At 40.1% G+C, this 18,026-nt stretch overlaps 2 protein-coding genes and 1 long non-coding RNA gene across 10 annotated transcripts in view; 1 reads left to right on the top strand and 2 right to left on the bottom strand.

Annotated features, from left to right (window-relative positions):
* Positions 1-9,259, bottom strand: part of igsf21b (immunoglobin superfamily, member 21b) — a 30,688-nt gene extending 21,429 nt beyond the window's left edge. The window contains exon 1 of the mRNA XM_067591169.1: positions 8,778-9,259. Within this exon, the coding sequence (XP_067447270.1) occupies positions 8,778-8,841 (64 nt within the window). The 5' untranslated portion in view covers positions 8,842-9,259. The remainder of the gene's footprint in view (positions 1-8,777) is intronic.
* On the top strand, positions 502-8,802 carry LOC137183939 (uncharacterized). The gene is made up of 3 exons (XR_010928585.1): positions 502-1,385; positions 7,939-8,161; positions 8,716-8,802. It is a non-coding gene; the product is annotated as an uncharacterized lncRNA (long non-coding RNA).
* Positions 9,260-13,302: 4,043 nt separating the features above from the next.
* Positions 13,303-18,026, bottom strand: part of vps13d (vacuolar protein sorting 13 homolog D) — a 65,678-nt gene continuing 60,954 nt past the window's right edge. For all 8 annotated transcript variants that reach the window (XM_067591157.1, XM_067591159.1, XM_067591156.1 and 5 more), the window contains 7 exons: positions 17,595-17,729; positions 16,921-17,088; positions 16,602-16,734; positions 15,681-15,876; positions 14,878-15,009; positions 14,552-14,792; positions 13,303-14,246 (listed from right to left, as the gene is read on the bottom strand). In XM_067591157.1, the coding sequence (XP_067447258.1) occupies positions 14,115-14,246; positions 14,552-14,792; positions 14,878-15,009; positions 15,681-15,876; positions 16,602-16,734; positions 16,921-17,088; positions 17,595-17,729 (1,137 nt within the window). In that variant the 3' untranslated portion in view covers positions 13,303-14,114. The remainder of the gene's footprint in view (positions 14,247-14,551; positions 14,793-14,877; positions 15,010-15,680; positions 15,877-16,601; positions 16,735-16,920; positions 17,089-17,594; positions 17,730-18,026) is intronic.

Raw genomic sequence — 18,026 nt, 5'->3', positions numbered from 1 at the left:
GTGACAGTTGTCTTTCTTTATGTTGTTACATGCAGACTTACTAAGATTACTACAGATTTATTGGTTCATATTTATATCAACAGCAGTTCATGTTTCTAGTCTTCATGGTTTTAAGGTTCCTCGGTGGGTAATGTAATGCTGAAGGTTATTTGCTGTTTGCTCAGTGTGACTCGTTATGTAATTCTGAGACAGTTTGATTCATGACGGTTTATATATGAAGAGGATTGTGCACGATTACATTGTAGACTTTTATTTAGCTCATAGAAGAAGTTCTGTTTTTGATGTGTCTTTTGTGTTTTGTTGTGATTTCCCAGCCTGTTTTTCCCTCCACACCTGCCCTGCATCAGTCTCGCTAGCCCTGTCCTGCTCCCTGTGTCTTCCACAGCCAATCAGCTCCCAGCCTTGTGTCTCGCCACCTGTTCCTTGTTGTTTCATTAGTTCAGTTTGTATTTGAGTCCTGGTTTTCAGTTCAGTCTTGTCGGATCCTTTGTTCTGCTCTGTTTGTCTGCCTTCTCTTCCTGTGTTGCTCTGATCTTCCAGCTTTGTGTTTGCCTGCACGAGCTTTAAATAAGGAAGTTATTCTTCAGCCTCGCTCAGCCTGCAGTCTCTTGCAGAAAGAACTCGCATATGAAATTCCTTTCATCTCCCAAACATCTGTAACTCTTTTCCAATGCAAGAAAAAACTAATAAGAACTAATAGCCGGAGAAGAAAATACATTAAATATTTATAAAGAAATAAGGTCAGCAAGGTTGAAAATGTGAATATTGTGATAAAATGTGGTTTAAATGTGTTTTACTAGCCGTTTGTTAAAGGAAGCGTTCAACATTTTGGGAAATATATTTACTTTCCTCCATCAGAGATGTTGATGATCATCAGCCTGAGAACAGCTGTTACTCCTGCTTCCAGTCTTTACGCTACGCTAGGCTAACGGTGTCCTGACACCACCTCTGCACCGACACAGACTCCTGAGTTATTCTGTTATAATGAAACATTGTTATTTCTTATGAAATATTGAGAGCCAGCTACAAGTTAGTAAGCAGGGAATGTACAGGAAAAATTGGGAGGTGCTGATGAAAAATATATATGACACATAGAGCTGGGCGTTATCTCAAATTAATTCAAACTTGTTTTTGCACAAGTTGATGTGTAAAATGTCTAAATCATGAATTGAGTTATTACAATATGCACAAAAAGTAGATTTTAAGTCAAAACGTAACACAGATGGTTGCTGCTACATTAGCCGCTTTGAGTCACGACAGTCCTGCAAACTGTGATGTGATCAGTTTCACTACATGTTCACCTGCTGCACTTTACAGGACTGTAGTGACTGAGAATGACTCATCTCTGCTCTCGGTTTGTGTTTCTTGATGACGTATCATCTCAGGTCAGTTGAGGCGATTTTTTTTCTACTTGTCTCTACTTGCTGGGTAGCTAACGCTAGCTAGCAGCAGATCTGTTAGCTAGCGCAGCTTCCTGCTCTGTCTGTGTTCACACTGATTATTAAACTGGATGATCTACTGATGTTCAATATCTGTGTGATAACCTGTATTTTATACGTAATGATGACGGCCTGCAGGTGGTGCAGATGTTTAATTGTTCTTGCTCAACTGTCTGTTTAACTCCTGCATTTTACAATCAAACAAAAATCGATTTTAAAATCGTGAATCGACCTCAAGCTTGAAAAAGATTGAGGTTTGATTTCTTGGCCGAATCTTCCAGCCAGTCCTGCATCGGGTCAGATACCCAACTGGTGATCCGCAAAAAAAATGATGTGCAGGTAGTATTTTGTCTTAATTTCATTTCCGGGTTCAGTTCTAGGTGAAACAAAGAACATGCAGGTTGGATCAAGGGTGTTTGAACAGTAATTTAATGTTTTAACCCTCTGACCCGACTTGGAAATCAGACCCTAAAAATGCATGAAATGAAGGGGATGGGGATGTTAAAAAGATCATGCAATTAAAATCTAGAGTCATTATGTATTTAACAGCGTGGTGGAAATTACAAAACATCTGCAACTGAAAATGAATTGGGGCAAATAATGTGGCTTAATGTGGATCGATCAGTTAAACCTCAAGTTACAATGAAATAAAATTAAAAGCAAGAGCCCTCTGTAGCTATGACAACAGCAACGTGGTATATATGCTTTTTGGCTTTTTAAACAAGTTTTCTTATCAAAAGTCTTTCCCATCATCTATGTGAGAATATTGTTTCCTCCCCCCTCAAAGGTAAATACAGTTTCATATGGTTTCTCTGGTTGCAACAAAAAGCCCAGGTCCCTTCCTGACACCTACAGTAAAGTTGTATCTGACTGTATCTGACTGTATCTGACTGTATGTGGATCCCGTTGACAGTAGTAGCTTCAGTGGAAGAGCTCCCAGCTGCCTCTGCTTTGTGGTTTCCAGCAGTGGAAAGAGATTCACTCATAATCCAAAATCTAGACACAGGTTCCCAAGATCATAGACAGAAACTCTGTGAATTCTGATTTGGAATTAACATCCATGCACTTAACATTTAATCATTTTAAAGTACAGATTACCTTCAGCAATATGGGTCAGAGTCAGACAATGGGCCTTTTATCCCTGAGGGGAAAAATCTCCAAACAGCATTAGGTAACTTACTAGATGACAGCTCACTTGCTCTGAAGCCACATCTGCAGGCTGCTTAAACATCTGAATAGTAATGTAGTAATATTGGTGTATGTTCACATATACTTTACATTACCGAAGCAGAACATAATGTTCTTTTCCTGGGGTTTGTTAGCTACCAGGCAGTCATTCACACATATCCCGTCCCCACCTTACTGCAACCCTACAACCAAACAAGAACACAGATATTGGACGATTCTGCAAAACCCTGGATTATAATCAATGACAATTTTTTTATATATATCTATTGGCAACATAAAAAAACCCAACTACAATATCTGGGCATGGTTAAGGTCAGGGAAACCTTGTGGTTATGTCAAATATACTGTGGTTAAGGCTTTGGTTAGGAAACTAAAACATTTGGTTAAGGTCAGGGTTATGAATCATGATTATGGTTAAACAACAGGTGAATGTTAATTGTATTAATGGGACACTTCTGGACATTTTGGTGCCCTAGGCAAGACGTCCACTGGAGCCCCTTTTTATAATATTCCACTCTCAACTTCACTCATCTTCTGGTCTGCATCCTGTTATCACATCATCTGTGAATTAGTACCTTTACATGCACACTAGTCCCTGTTATGTCTTATTCTGGTTTTAGGTAGATATGAAACATTAGAAACCTGGTTATTCATATTCCTTTATCATTAACATTAGGTTACTGATCATTGGCGTCTTTGACTCCTCAGCAAACAGTCTGTCAATTCTGTTCTGAGACTTTCACTTATGGTTGTTGGCTCATATTTTATGATCCAGTATTTATTTGAATTCTATGTTTCTTCATTATACAACTTACGGTGCACACCTCATTAAAATTAATGAAGCAGTTCAGATATGTGTCACAGTTTTTAACCAACAGTAGCTGTTAACAGGTTCGTTTCTCCTGCAAAATGTCAGTGAAATAGATGCAAATTTACATTCTGCTCACATTGTTTATCACTGCTCACTGACATACAGTTATTCTAACTGAAACTACTGATCATTACTTTTATATATTTTGTGACTCTGCTGCTCACAATGCTGTGCCTTCACTGTAACAGCTGTGATTCCAGGAGGAATCACAGCTGTTACAGGAGGAATCAAACATCTGGATTTATAGCTGACAGCTATTATTGTACACACTGTAATTTCCCTTTGGGATTAATAGAGTACTTGGCTCCAAGGAGTAATAACAGCAATAAGACTGTATCTATCAGGACAGAAGATCCTAGTATGGCAGATGCCACTGAGAATGTGCAGGAATGTGGTTGCATTTACAGAGCTTCACTAGCTTGTTGTGCTACATAACACAACCTCTTGACTCTGTACTACATTACACACTTTTCACAGATCTTCAGTACAAAGTCAAGACGTTGTAATATTTGGCACAACAAGCTAGCGAAAAAAAATCAAATAACAATTGTGAAAATTTTCATCCAATTAGTGTTCTTAACCTGGATATGAAAATTCTTAACAAATTACTGGGCAAGGTGATTAGAGAGGGTACTCCCTAAACTGATCCACTGGGATGAGTATGGTTTCATAAAAGGCAGACAGGGCACCCATGAATTCAGAAGAGTGCTGATTATTTTATACAGTCAAAAGGAGGAAGTAGATACAGCCCTGCTTTCTGTAGATGCAGAAGAAATGTTTGATAGGGTGGAATGGCCCTATCTTTTTCATATTCTTGCTAAATTTGGCTTTGGGAAAACAGTCTGTAGTTGGGTTAAACTACTGTATAAAAACTCAACAGCCGAAGTCTTAATTAATACCACTGTATCCAATCTCTGTATCTAGAGGATTTCCACCAAGGACCCCCCCCCCCCCCCCCCCCCTTCTTTTCCTTTTAGCTATCGAACCACTTGCTTTATTATAAGGTCCCATAAGGAGTTGATTGGTATTCAAATAGGCCAAACCGAACATAGGATAGTGCTGTTTGTTGATGATATCATTGTTTTTCTGAAACACTATGAAATGGTTTCTGACTACAGATAACCGATACCTCCTGTCGGTGTGGATAAGGCACTGACAAACAGCTGTCCTCTATCTCTGACCCAGGTATCGAACATAGTTCCCAAAACCTACACACACGATCATCCAAGCCTTGCTTAGGGAACCAGAGTTCAGCCTGGCTTCTATTATCACCAGCTGTCATTGAACCACTACCAATGGGCCTGTCTAGTCAGGAATCCCATCAGCCTGGGTCACAACGAAGTGTATTGGTGCAAATAGGTGTTGGGGGTTTGAAAGTACTCCAAGATGGCCTTCTAAGAGGTTATCCCTGGAGGAGGCCCACTCTGTCGGTCAAGGGCACTCGCCCGGTTTTATAGGGCAGCTTCAGAGCCCTGGCCCTAACAGTTTAGCCAATTAAGTCCGGACCCCGAGCCTCTCTTGGCTTTTCTTTTTATAACTCTACAACTTCCACTTATTTATATTACCACATATCGTCTATCCCCAGGACATCTATCAGTTTCATGCTGATGTTTCATGACTTTACACAAAATAGTGACTGATTTGAGATTAAAATCTAGATATATCTGCTAGGTGCATAAAACCACAGCTTTCCCTTTGCCTCAGGTTATTTGATGGTTGTCTATGTTTTTGATGTTTATTTGTGTTTGTTTTAGTCACTCTTGATGGTTCAAAACTAGTTCAGTACACATTGCACAAGTTGTGTAAATCCCCCACAAATAGTGCAAGACATTAAACTACGTTTAATTTGTCACCATTTGAAATTAAATAAAATGGTCAGAAGTAGGTTTGAGTAGAGTTTGTCTCAGCCACATATAGTGGAGCTTACAACAATAAAAAATAAATCAATTTCAACGTTATTAAATATTGTCGCAATCTTTGGGAAAATTTCAGGTATAAGATCAATAATAACAAATCTTCCATCATGCTATTAAATGAAAGGGAGAGGAAAAATCTTGTCAGATTGTGGCACAATTTAAAGTATCTGATTGTTTCACCTACATGGGAATTAAGACTGTTTCTTATATTGATAATATAGCACAAACTAATTATCACCCAGTGTTAGAGCAGGCTACCAAACTCCTGGCACTAAGGATGACATTACCAATCTCTTTAATTGGCAGAATTAATATTTTAAAAATGGATATTCTGCCAAAGTTTCTATATTTGTCTCAGAATATCCCTCTACCCCCACCAAGACACGTATTTCCAATACTTACAACGGCTTTTAGCAAAATTATATGGAACAACAAACGCCCAAGATTATGCCTCTGTGCTTTCCATATGACAAGGGAAGACTTAAGTGGCCAAACTCAACCACAAACAATTATGAGTTTTTTTCTTTATATAATGTCCCAGGTAGGGTAGAGTTAAATTTACCACCACACCTATATCTATATTTAGGTTTTAAGAAAATTCACAACTAGTCTGTTTGTATCAAATATTATGAATGTATGGTACAACATTCAGAAATACATGAACATACATCAACCCCTCCCAGTTTAGCCCTATATGGTGTAATTTATACCTGAAGGGGCATTAAAAAGACTGGAGATTTATCTAGGGAGCTATATATATATATATATATATATATATATATAGCTCAGAAACAAAAATATGACTGCCCAGCAAAGGATCGATTTTCTCCCATTATGATTTTCTAACTGAAGGATCTCAAGTGTCCTGAGAGAAAACTCTACAGGTATGGAGAAAAGATCTTAATGAAGATTTAACATTAGACGACTGGCAGACAATATGTGAGGAAACACAGACACGTTCAATAAATACTATAAATACACGTTCAATTAAGTTAATTTAGTATGAATGGCTGATGTATACATATGTTACACCTCTCAAAATTCACAAATTTGACAGAAGTATCCCAGATACTTGTACTAAATGTAATGATGTCAAAGGAATACTTCTTCATTGCACATGGGAATGTAGGTTGAGGTTATCATAACATGATAAATACTCCAGGGGGAGTCTTTATCATGAAATTATACCCTCAGGATCTAAGTATTAAAAAGGGCCAGTATGTGCTTATCTGCATGTGTTCTTTGCAAGCAAAGAGGCTGATAACCCTTTACTGGAAAAGTAGAAGTAAACCATCTATAGGTAAGTGGATTAAGGAGATGGCGTCTTGTATGGCATTAGAAAAAATGACATCCAGTGTACTGCGAAACAAACTGTAAATTCCTGTTAAACTAGCCTAAAATGCCTATCCAAGGCACACCAAAAGTAAATTGAACTGAAAGTTGTTCTTGAATCATGTGGTGTTGGTCTCTTTTGAAAGGAAACACTGAAGTTTACCCCCCAACTGTCAGAATCACTGTAAGTGTTACTAGCATTGAGTAATAGAAGTTTGAACACACTGAAGTAGAAGGTTTGAATATTTTTTTGAAAACAGATGCCTGCAGATGACTTATAGCTGGGACTTATTAGGTGGAAAACTCAATGGGACCAAAGCATGGAGCCTTACTTAGTCCAAGTTGAAATTTAATGACAATACCACAGAAAATGAATATTTTACACATGTTTTTCCAAGGGTATGTCTAGGCGTCTTGCCAAAAGAGGCCATTTAGAGCCACCAAGTCACCCCTGCTTCAGAGTAACTGAAACATAAACACATTACAGTGGTTTGTACCCCTGTTGGAGCTAAAATTTGTGCATATAAAAGTCGAAACAAGTGCCATGGTGGTAAAGTAGTTTATATAAAGTAACACACAGCAAACTATGTATTATAGAACCCATTAAAGCTGCATATGGTCATTTTCTGAATTTCATTGGCTATTTGAAGCGCCAGTCATCGGCACAATCTGTTCCACAGTGTAGCCACCATTTTGACACCAAGCTATCGCTAATGTTTACCTGCTAGTCATGACAGAGAAACTGCTTATTGGAAATAATGCAACAGCGGTTTGTGAGTATTTATTGATGAAATAAATAATAATAAATGGCTTCTTTAAAGTCCTTTTTATTGACTTGCTTACCAGTGATTGTTGTTATATTTATTTTTTATACTCATTTTATGTGTTTTAGATTTTTATCTTATGTCTGTTTTATGATTTTGTCATGTCTTTAATACTTGTGTCTTTGTTTTTATTGTTTGTTTTGTGTAAAACACTTTGTAACGTTGGGTTTGAGAAGTGCGAACAAATACAAATAATTTTGTTATTAGGCTATTATTATTATTAATACATTTCAGCCCCCTACAGTGTCCCTCTACAGTCTGCTTGTTTTTTAAATAATGTAATGTGTGCACTGGACAGCAGAGGTAAACTGGGCTCCTGAAATTAATTATTAAGTATTTCTTCCTCCCCTTTAACTCCCCCCCAGCAGTTGCTGCTGCTAACGGCCTGCTTGCAGGTGTGTGACAGGATGCAAACTTTGCTCTCTTGCACAGAGTAAGATGTGCCACACCCCATCCAAACCCTGATCTCGCTCATAATCTGGACCCTCACCTGGGACCAGTTTACCTTGGAAGACTCTACCGGAGGCTATTATTACTGACAACACAGCTCCCAGGGTCACATGGACACACAAACCCCTCCACCATGATAAGGTAGCAGTTCTCCTCTGATAACTGAACACAACATGGAACAATAAAGACCACATTCCAAAAATCTCCATCTTATTTATTTATGTTGAAAAACATTATTTTCCTAAAAGAAGAGAAATGCACCAATGCAGTTACATTTCAACTAGTTTTGAATAGAAATCAAATTGTTTAAAGAATTTAGTAGGTATGAGTCTTTGTATCTTGAAATTTAAAAGAATAAGACGAGTCAAAGCAAACTTGTATTTTAAAAATAAGTTTTCAATTCATTTTAAGACACAAACATTTAAAGTACAGACAAAACTACTTGATAATATGGAGATTTTTGCAGTGCAGATTCACAGCCTATGAAAAAAGCATCAAGGTGTCTCTTCTAACTAGTGTTAAATGGTAAAAAACCCTCCTAAAATAGTCGGTGGTCATCATAATGAAATCAATAATCAATTACCAAACAAAATATCATAAAAGCAAGCATACCTTGTCACCTCTAAAGAAAAACTGTAATTATTCCATAAATCTTTCTCCAGCCTTTAAAGACATTCTTAACTTTATTCTCTCAGTTCAACAGAGCAGAGCAGACGTCTCCTGGAGAAGCTGCTTGTTCTGGGTCACGTCCACTTACTGGTTGTCAGTCTGAGTGTGTGAGCAGAGAAGAGAAGGCAGCAGAGAGCGAGAGGAACAGTCATCCTGCTGGGTGCTGCTACTCAAACCGAAGGATGCTCCATCCGATGTCAGAGCGGAGGACGACGGCAGCGTTTCATCTTCCATCCTTCAGACTGAGGCTGCCTCACACTGCTGCTCCGGTTTATAGTCAGAGGATTACAGCAGCTCTCTCTCTCTCTCTCTCTCTCTCTCTCTCTGCATGCTCCTAACTGTACTCTCTCTCTCTCTAGCTTGATCTTTGTTTCCCCACCTCACACTCAGTCTTTGTTTCTCTAATTCTCTTTTCTACCACAATATGAACCCTCCCTTCCTTTTTCTATGTATCTTGTATCTCATTTGTTCCTCTTAAGTTTGTTTCAGTATGTGAGGGTGTCTCTGAACTAGCTACGGTATATACACGTCTCATCTGGGTTGAAATCAGAGTCCACAATAAAAGTTTTGGATGAAACAAATAACACATTGATGATGTGTCTATGCCAGTTTCCTCTTAGTGGTGCTGGAGGAAAGTTCATTGTGTCCAAAACAGAAAGAGAGAAGACAGAGGCAGGAATGTGCTCAAGAAATGCCACGTAATTCAGGAACCAAAGTCCAAGTGAAAATAATAATTTTTTAGGAATTCACTACAATATATCCTTTTGGTGTTGGTTTTGACTTTGTCTTATTATTTGGTCAAAACTGTAATTACCAACAACAACAAAAAAGTATTTATTTTCCTACAGTGGCAGTGCCCCTTATATTTATGTTCTCCAGTGAGTGTGAAAGCAAGAGATCACTGTACTGTCATTTAATTTGAACAACATCTCTGTGGATGGGCTCTAAAATAAGCTGCTCCAAGCTGGCTGCCATTCAGGAGCCATTGCAGGATCCTTCACAGAAACACAGTCACACCCAACTCAAAGTGAGACAGCAGAGCGTCCCGCTGAGTCATGTTTCTGTTAGTCTGGACGGTATGTTTCCCAGACTTACTGTAGTTGCTGGAACTTTAATGATGCCCCTCTAGTTATCATTCACATATTTTAACAGCATAAACTCAGATTTTATTCTTGCATCTCACCGCAAGGACTCTGAAGATATAAAAATAACAGTATCTCATATAGTGGGAGCACTGTAAATGTCCCACTTTCCCACTGTGGTTGCTCCCCCACAGGGTTGCATTGGGAATGCAGTGAAGAGTCCCAAAGCAGTAAGAACGCTAATTATCTTGCTATTAGTACATCTTTAACACTGGCACAGTGCCATCCATAATTAGATATCTAGAATACAGTTAAAAAGGGCATCAACTGAGTCATCAGGAGACACGGCGATGTAAAGCTGTGTCATCAGCGTAGCTATGGACATTGACGCCGTGATGATGTTTCCAAGTGGCAGCATGTATAGATTAAAAAGAGTAGGACCTAAAATTGAACCTTGAGGGACACCACAATTCATGTTATAGCTTTTAAATGAAAATTCATCAGTGCTTACAAAATGATCTATCAGTAAGATAAGATCTAAAGATTTAAACCTTAAGTCAAGTAATACTAGTATGGAGGGATTTTTCATATCCATATTGGACCTGAGGTCGTTTACAATCTTAACTAGTGCTTTCTCGGTACTATGATTGGTCCAAAAAATATTGACAGAGTTCATAAAGTCATTTAACTGGTTAAGAACAAGCTTCTCTAAAATTTTACTTAAAAATGGTAGATTGGATACTGGTCTGTTGTTATTAAGTATGGAAGCATCCAATAGGTTTAACTATAACGGTCTTAAGAGCAGTAAGGAAGACGCCCATCTGAAGAGAATAATGTACAATGCTAAGCAAATCTTCATTAAAAAGCTATAAAATGTTTTTTAAAAGGATGTGGGGATGGGATCTAAAAAGCAGGTTGCTGGTTTTAATTGAGAAATAACTTTGCCAAGCGTCTCAGCATCAACCAGGACACATTTCTCCAGTGTTTCCTTGTGTAAAAACAAAGTTTCTGGGGTGTTAAAATTCATACACTGACATTGAGGGAGATTCGATCTAATAGTGTCTACAATCTTCACATTTGGAGTTGAAAGACGTACTGCTGGACCAGAGAAGTGAGCTTGTCTTGCCTGTTTGATTGTAAATAGTCAGCTGTTCAGGGAAAATCTGGTAATTGACTGTTAATTTATTCTTTTTCTATCTTCTCTCTGCTGTTCGACAGATTCTCTTTAACTGCTTCATTTCTTTGTTTCTCCAGAGAGGTGATGGATTAATGGACATCTTTTTCAGTCTTAGTGGGGCTGCTGTGTCAAGGGTTGACCTTAGTTAACTGTTGGAGTGTCACATAATAGATCAACTAGTAAGTTGTCAACAAAAACAGAAAAATAGGGAAAATGAGAACAACTGTATTGTAAACTGCTGTGTTAAAATACATATTTGGCAGGTGTTGTTTTGAAGTCTGTTTCCCTGACAACGTGTTTCCCCTCATCATAACCTGACCCAAACCCCAACCAGTCGTCCTTCCCTAACCCCTGACCCCTAACCTTAAGCCTATTATGTTTATTCATCTCTACTAATATCCTAAAAATAAAAAACTAGATATTTTATTAAGTTTGATAAATTAGTCGGGAGATTGCCTCACATATTGTAGGCAGACCACTGTTGTCTTGCACTCTGTGTGGCCGTTCTGACCTCATTAATAAACTGGACACAGCATACATTAACTAAACTGTCAGTGTTGTAGTCGTTGTTCATGACGTTGAAGGGTTAATATTCATGTAGAGGGTTCCTCATCAAGAAAAAAATTAAACTTGCGAATGAAAAAACTGAATTTGAAGCCTTTTACTAGATTCTATTTTGTGTCAGAAAATGCTTTGAATCCTTTTTTATTTTTTTTAATCGAGTAACAAAACATTTTTTAAATCACCATATTTAATTATCGTTTCAGAACAGGAAATCAATTGAGACAAAGGTCCACAGATTTAACAATCTGCTCTGTGATTTCTGTATAATGTTTAATAAATCTCAGCCAATATATCAGCTCTGGACTTGGATTTGATTTCTCTTATTAAAGCTGCAGCTGAATCACTACATATGACTGAGTTGTCTGGTTTATTGTCCTCTTTTCACCAAAGTGCACATTAATATTTCCAACATCTCTGCTGTAAATTCTGACATCTGATGTGTCTGTTTCCTGCTCTCCTGATGTCTATCTTCAGTTATTATTCAGTATACATACATCAACTTCATACATTAATATCAATAACACCAATCTCCTCCACCTGAGATTTTCTTGCTCTACTTCTGTTTTAAGAAAGACGATTGAATTTCTGTCCAGCTGGGTAGCGAAATGTGGAATTGAACGTCGCATGCTGTTGACTGGGTTGTGTGCAGTCACCACTGGGTGGCAGTGCAGGACGGTGGTGTCCAGTTTGGACAGGGTTTGAAATTAAAGGGCTCAGCTGGGTTGAGATCTGGTGACTGTAAAGGCCAAAACATATGATTCACATCATTCATGGTAGAGACCTATCCCATCAGGATAGACATGTTTCATCATAGGATAAAGCTGATCACTCAGAACAACTTTGTATTGATTAGCAGTGACTCTTCCCTCTGAGGGGACAAGTGGACCCAAACCATGCCAGCAAAATGCCCCCCACAGTATAACAGAGCCCCCAGACCCCCTCACTGTAGGGGTCCAGCATTCAGACCTGGACCAGTTTTCCCTTTTATTTGATTTGTCACCCGTCTATGTGTGTGTGTGTGTGTATATATGTATATTTATATATACTGTATATAGCGGCAAGCAGCGATTTGTGGATTCAAACCTTTTCATGTTCAACAGAAGGAAGCAGCTCAATCACCCAAAATACTCAAAATAAGTTCACCATGATTAATGCAAGAATGTATCACTAATCCACAGCAAACTGTTTTTAGTAATATAATGAAAAACTGAGAATAGTTTTTGTTCAGTACAGTCAATAATGGAGGAACCTGAAGAAGAACTTTATCCAATCACAAGTGATGAAGTCTTCTCTTGTTGGAGACGAGTTTCATCTGGTGATGAAGAGGACCAACATGACTTCTTATAGAAACTCTTCATAATAAGTCATAATGACTTTAATTTGCTAATTTAATTGCTTTGATTTATTTTATTAATTTACTATCTGCGATAAATCCAATCACCTGGTGAGACTGGTGTTATATCTACTGTATATATTGAACAGCTCACTGTGGATGAACAGTCGCCTTCTGCATTAAAACTTTTTAAGATTCCCTCCACTCATGTTTCAGGACATCTTCTACTCTAATCCTCCACTTCAAATAGCAGAATGTGTCTGACTTGGTTTTTCAAAAAAAAGAGAAAAAGATCATGTTAAAATCCTTAAAATGATCGACTGCTTCTCCAGGATCTTTGAGTGAGCAAATGTTTTCCTGCTGGATATGAGATATGAGAACTTCAACTGAAGTTATAATCTTAATTATTATAACATTATATATGATTTTTGGAAATAACAGGTCCCACACTGAGTGCTGCAGTTGTGATGTTTTATTTGAAGCAGTGTCAGTGTGAAGGTTCGTCACAGGATCACACATGTACTGAACTCGGATCCACCACCTGAACACAACTCAAACTCAAGAAAATGTCATCTGACACCAAACCAAAACCCAAACAGCTTGTTTACGATGATGAGTGAAGCCCGGTGTGAAAGACGTTCACACTGTCTGTTAGAGAGAACATCTGGGTTATTAAAAAAGACTCGTTAAATAAAAGTAGAGACCTGGACCTGGTCTGTGATTGTAAAAGGCAGACAGACAGTGACAGGCAGCTCCAGTGTGTGTGTGAAGTGGGGGGCTGCATGTCCCCCCCCCCCCTTCCTGTGTCAGTGCAATTCACCGCATCCCCCCCCCCCCCAGTCATAAAGGCAGTTTGTTACATTTCACATTATATCAGCGTCTGCTGTTATTGTCCACACTTCATAATTAATACAGTATGTGTACACTGGTTTATAGTGTTGGTATGTCGCTCTATTTACATTTCAGTCTATTCACAAACATAAACACATGTAGTTGTGTACATCTGCTGCCACCAGCAGTCATATAAACACAATGTATTTCTACATATACACAATCAAACTGAACTCTTGCATGTGTGTTTTCTGTCATGTACATGTTTACTTCATCAAACATCATCAGATGTCTGACTGTTTACTGTAGTTTGTAACACACATGATAAAAAACGGAGGCCTACAAAAACCAGTAAAACCATCAGCTTGTGTGTGTTTAAGGAAAGTTAGAACTCCATCAGGCACCTTTTTACACATACGGAGCAGAGAAGTCATGTGATCAGGACTCGAGCAGTAAGCAGTCTTCATTCTCGCTGGCGGGCAACATCAGCTGCTGCTCGTAGTACAAACTCTTGGCGTAGTTGATTTCTTGGGAGATTTTGACGGCCAGACTCTCGCTCTTCACGTGGACCTGCGGAGACACGGACAGTAACGCTGGGATCAGACTGCAGGATGTTTCACTGTGTCATAGATTCTGACATCACTACACAACAAACCCTGACCAATCAGAACCGTCCCCCCTGACGGCATCAGCAACACGTTTCTGTTTGTAACGAGGGTTTAGTGAATGAAAGTGAAGCTGGAGTCCTTCATCCTCACTGGGAGATGAAGGTTTCATCACAGAACTATCTGAATGATTGAAGGAATCAGATGTGAGGCTGCAGTAACGACGCTGTGAACTGAGAACAGTCAGAACCAGTCAGACCAGTGTCTCACCATGGGTTTCTGGTGGGAGGGGCCGGGTATGGCCACACCGCTACTGGTGCTTTCAGCCTTCTTGGTGAGCTGCACGTAGACCTTCCCATGATCCTTAGAGACCAGACAGTGGTAGAGGTCGTCATACTTGACCTCCAGGAAGATGGCCTCGCGGTCCACGAAGTCTCCAGGCTTCAGGAAGTAGACCACTTTGGAGGAGATGAGCACGCAGTAGCTGTCGATGGGCTCCACGGCGATGAAGCTGCGGACAGGAAACAGAATCAAACAGTCAGTCTGACAGTCAGACACACTGTGTGTTCAAACGCAGGGAAACGAATGAGACTCACAACTCAGAGTGGATGTTGTCAGTGAGGCGGAACAGCTGCTCCTGACCGTCCGCCTGCGTGGCCGAGTAGCGAGGCAGCAAACCCTGAGGTCCTTTACAGCAGCGAGGCTTCCTGACGCGCTGCACACTCAGCCTGCACAACACGGTAACAACACGGTAACAACACACACACGTCAACACTCGTCCAGGACTCTTCTTTGGCTTTTATATGAATTTATATGAATGTTCGTCCGTTGTGACCAACGCAGAGGACAGTTTGAAATGTTTCAGGGCTGATAAGATCCACAAGACCTGGATGTCAAAACCAAAACACTTTTTATATCTAAAGGGGGGCTAAGAATTAAGAATAGTTCTGTTTTTATCACCATGATAGAGAAACATTATCCTCTTGTGAAACAATGAATCAGTGAGATGAATACGTACGCAGGAGTGTCAGTCAGTTAATCATAAGATACCTTCAATATAAAGATAAACAATGATCTGCACCCTCAATGAAAATAAAATAATCAAAGTTCACAGTCAGGTAAATGTAGGCACTTTGATTAATATCTGTCTATAAATCTAGATGTTTGCTCTCAACATCGCACCACTGTACTCTAATAAAACACTTGAGACACAGAGATGTGAGTGAGTCAAAGCAGCAGCAGCCTTGATGAAACGAGCTGAGTCATCGTGTGTTTGTGTCAGTGAAGGTTTAAAGAGCTGCTGCTGCTTGAAACCTTTGTGTTTCATTAACGTTAAACTGTTTTCTCTGCAGAGACTCAGTATATTACAGATGGAACGCAGCTCATAGACTCCACCCACCTGTGGTTACTGAGACTAGCCATGTCCCGGACCGTCTGTGCCGTTTCTGAGGCAAAGTCCAGAGCTCCGGCCACTGGTTTGGTCACGGTGCCGACCAGACCTTTACCCAGACCTGAGAAGAAGCCGCTGACTCCCCCCTCCGTCTTCACCCCCTCCACCGTGGAGGTGATGATGCTGGTCATGCCTCCGATGATCCCTGCGGATCAGAGAGATGGTTTAACCTTGAGATACTTCATGTAGAACAGAGTTCTGGTTCTCAGTGCAGGCTGCAGTAATGATTGTGGACAGACTGCAGGAACTACGTCAGCTGTGAAGCATCTGATTCACGTCTGCAGACACAGTTATCAGTCGTTGCTAGAATCCAGTGAGATACATTAAATCCCACTGAGGATTATATAATGTGTGTTATATATGTGAACTGCACTTTAATCTGTACTGATACATTTATTGATTCTCTGGGCTGAAGAGGACAAACATCTTCCATGTTATTCCCATGATTCATTGGGTCAGTCATAGTCTTGATCTCCACCTACTGAAGTCTGGGGTTTTCTAAATGCTCAGTAGTTGCTTGAACGGCGGCACCTCCACCCCTCACATTTTGTCAAGGACACGCCTTACTGGGAATGATGGTCTCCTTCCATTCTCCTCTGCAGTGAGCTGCATGTCAGCGCCCCAGTATGAAGGACCTAAAGACTCTGCACTGGTTCTACAATGTCAGGTTTTATTGAAACTCTCTAATTGTTTTAACACATAAAGCTGAGAGATGTGACTGACCTGTGAGTCCAGTCCAAACAACAGACTGGTTTCCAGTTGAATAATCAAGGATGCATGTGCATTATGGTTTTTGCTGTTCTGTTTGTGGTTCTTAGTTTAGACACTATCTCTAACTGCTGCAGACACAGAGATGTTTCCGGGTCGTACCGTGAGCCAGTCCGTGGATCCCTGCCACCAGATGCTCTCCGCTGGTGGCTCCGTGGTATCTGATGTACTCCCTCTCACTCTGGTGCCTGTTGTCCATGGTCTTCCCCAGACCGTCTGATAAAGTCCCTGCAAACTGACAACGGGAGAACATTCACACCACACTTCTTCAAGCATGTGCTCATGTGTATATTCAGGGGGTGGACACATTAATAGGAACACTTGTACAAAGAGCCACGGAATAAATTCAAATAAAATCAAGTGACCAAAAGTATCAGAAATACAACAACAAGAAGTTCTACACAGCTGAGTAGGGGAGTACCTTGGCAGCAGAGTTGGACACACCGTGGGTCACGTTGCGTATGAGGCCGCCCACGTTACCGTACTTGATGAGCTCAGAAACGCCCTCGGTGACGTCATTCAGGAGGCCCATGGGGTTTCCCAGGAAGTCTACAGAACCCAAGATCTGAGCTGCCTGACTGATCAGCTCCTACAGACAGAAAACACCAAACAGAGTTCACCACCTGACAATACACCACTGTGTGTGATCAGTCAATCAATCAATCAATCAATCAGGCTTATTCATCACATGGAATCCTTTAAGGAACAATCACAGTGAAATGTAATCTCACCACTTCCTTCAATATGTGCATTAAAGGATTTAAATTCAGGAGGAACAGTAATAAATATGTGTATGATTACAGTGTGTGTGTGTGTGTGTGTGTGTGTGTGGGGGGGGGTGGGTGGAGGGCGATTGACATGTCAACCGACCTCCACGTCTGCTGCTCCCTCTGACACGTGTGAGGTGCGAGGGTTCGTTCATCGCTGCTCTCAGATATAATGATCGACTGTTACAGAGAAGTGTCTGTTTCTTAAAGCTGAATATTTACAATTGAAGGAATCATCATTATGTTATTTTCTAGTGTTTAGTTATTAGTTGATATCTAACGTTGGGCTGCAGTAGTCAGTTACAACAGAGCCATGTGTCCCTCTCACCTCCCGGAAGTGCTTGAGAATGTCGTTGATGATGATCTCCTGGGTCTCGTACGGGTGCACTCTGGTGAACGGGTACATGTTAATGACAGCGTCCTCAAAGCGAACCAGTGGAAAGCCCAGGGTTCCTTTTAGAGCCTGTCGTGACAAAAACACGTTCATAGCACAGCAGCTGGTGGAACAGGAAGCAGGAAGCAACAGTGTATATGGGGATATTATTCATCTCGTATCATGGATCATAACATATCAGGTTTGGAATGAATGGTTCAAGATGAGACCAAACTTTTCTATGGATGTCAGTTTTTAAACCACGACTAAGGCCAACATGCAGCCTGTAACAGACTGGGTAAGACTTGTTTTCAGCCCAGTCGATCACCAGAAAAGCCTTTCGTTATATCATAAAATGTTGAGGACTGCTGAAAAGACGAAAGTCTA

The sequence above is a fragment of the Thunnus thynnus genome, chromosome 6 (genome assembly GCF_963924715.1).
Source record: "Thunnus thynnus chromosome 6, fThuThy2.1, whole genome shotgun sequence".
Taxonomy (NCBI): domain Eukaryota; kingdom Metazoa; phylum Chordata; class Actinopteri; order Scombriformes; family Scombridae; genus Thunnus; species Thunnus thynnus.
The sequence above is the reverse complement of the archived record's forward strand: the minus strand, read 5'-3'. Positions and strand labels throughout refer to the sequence as shown.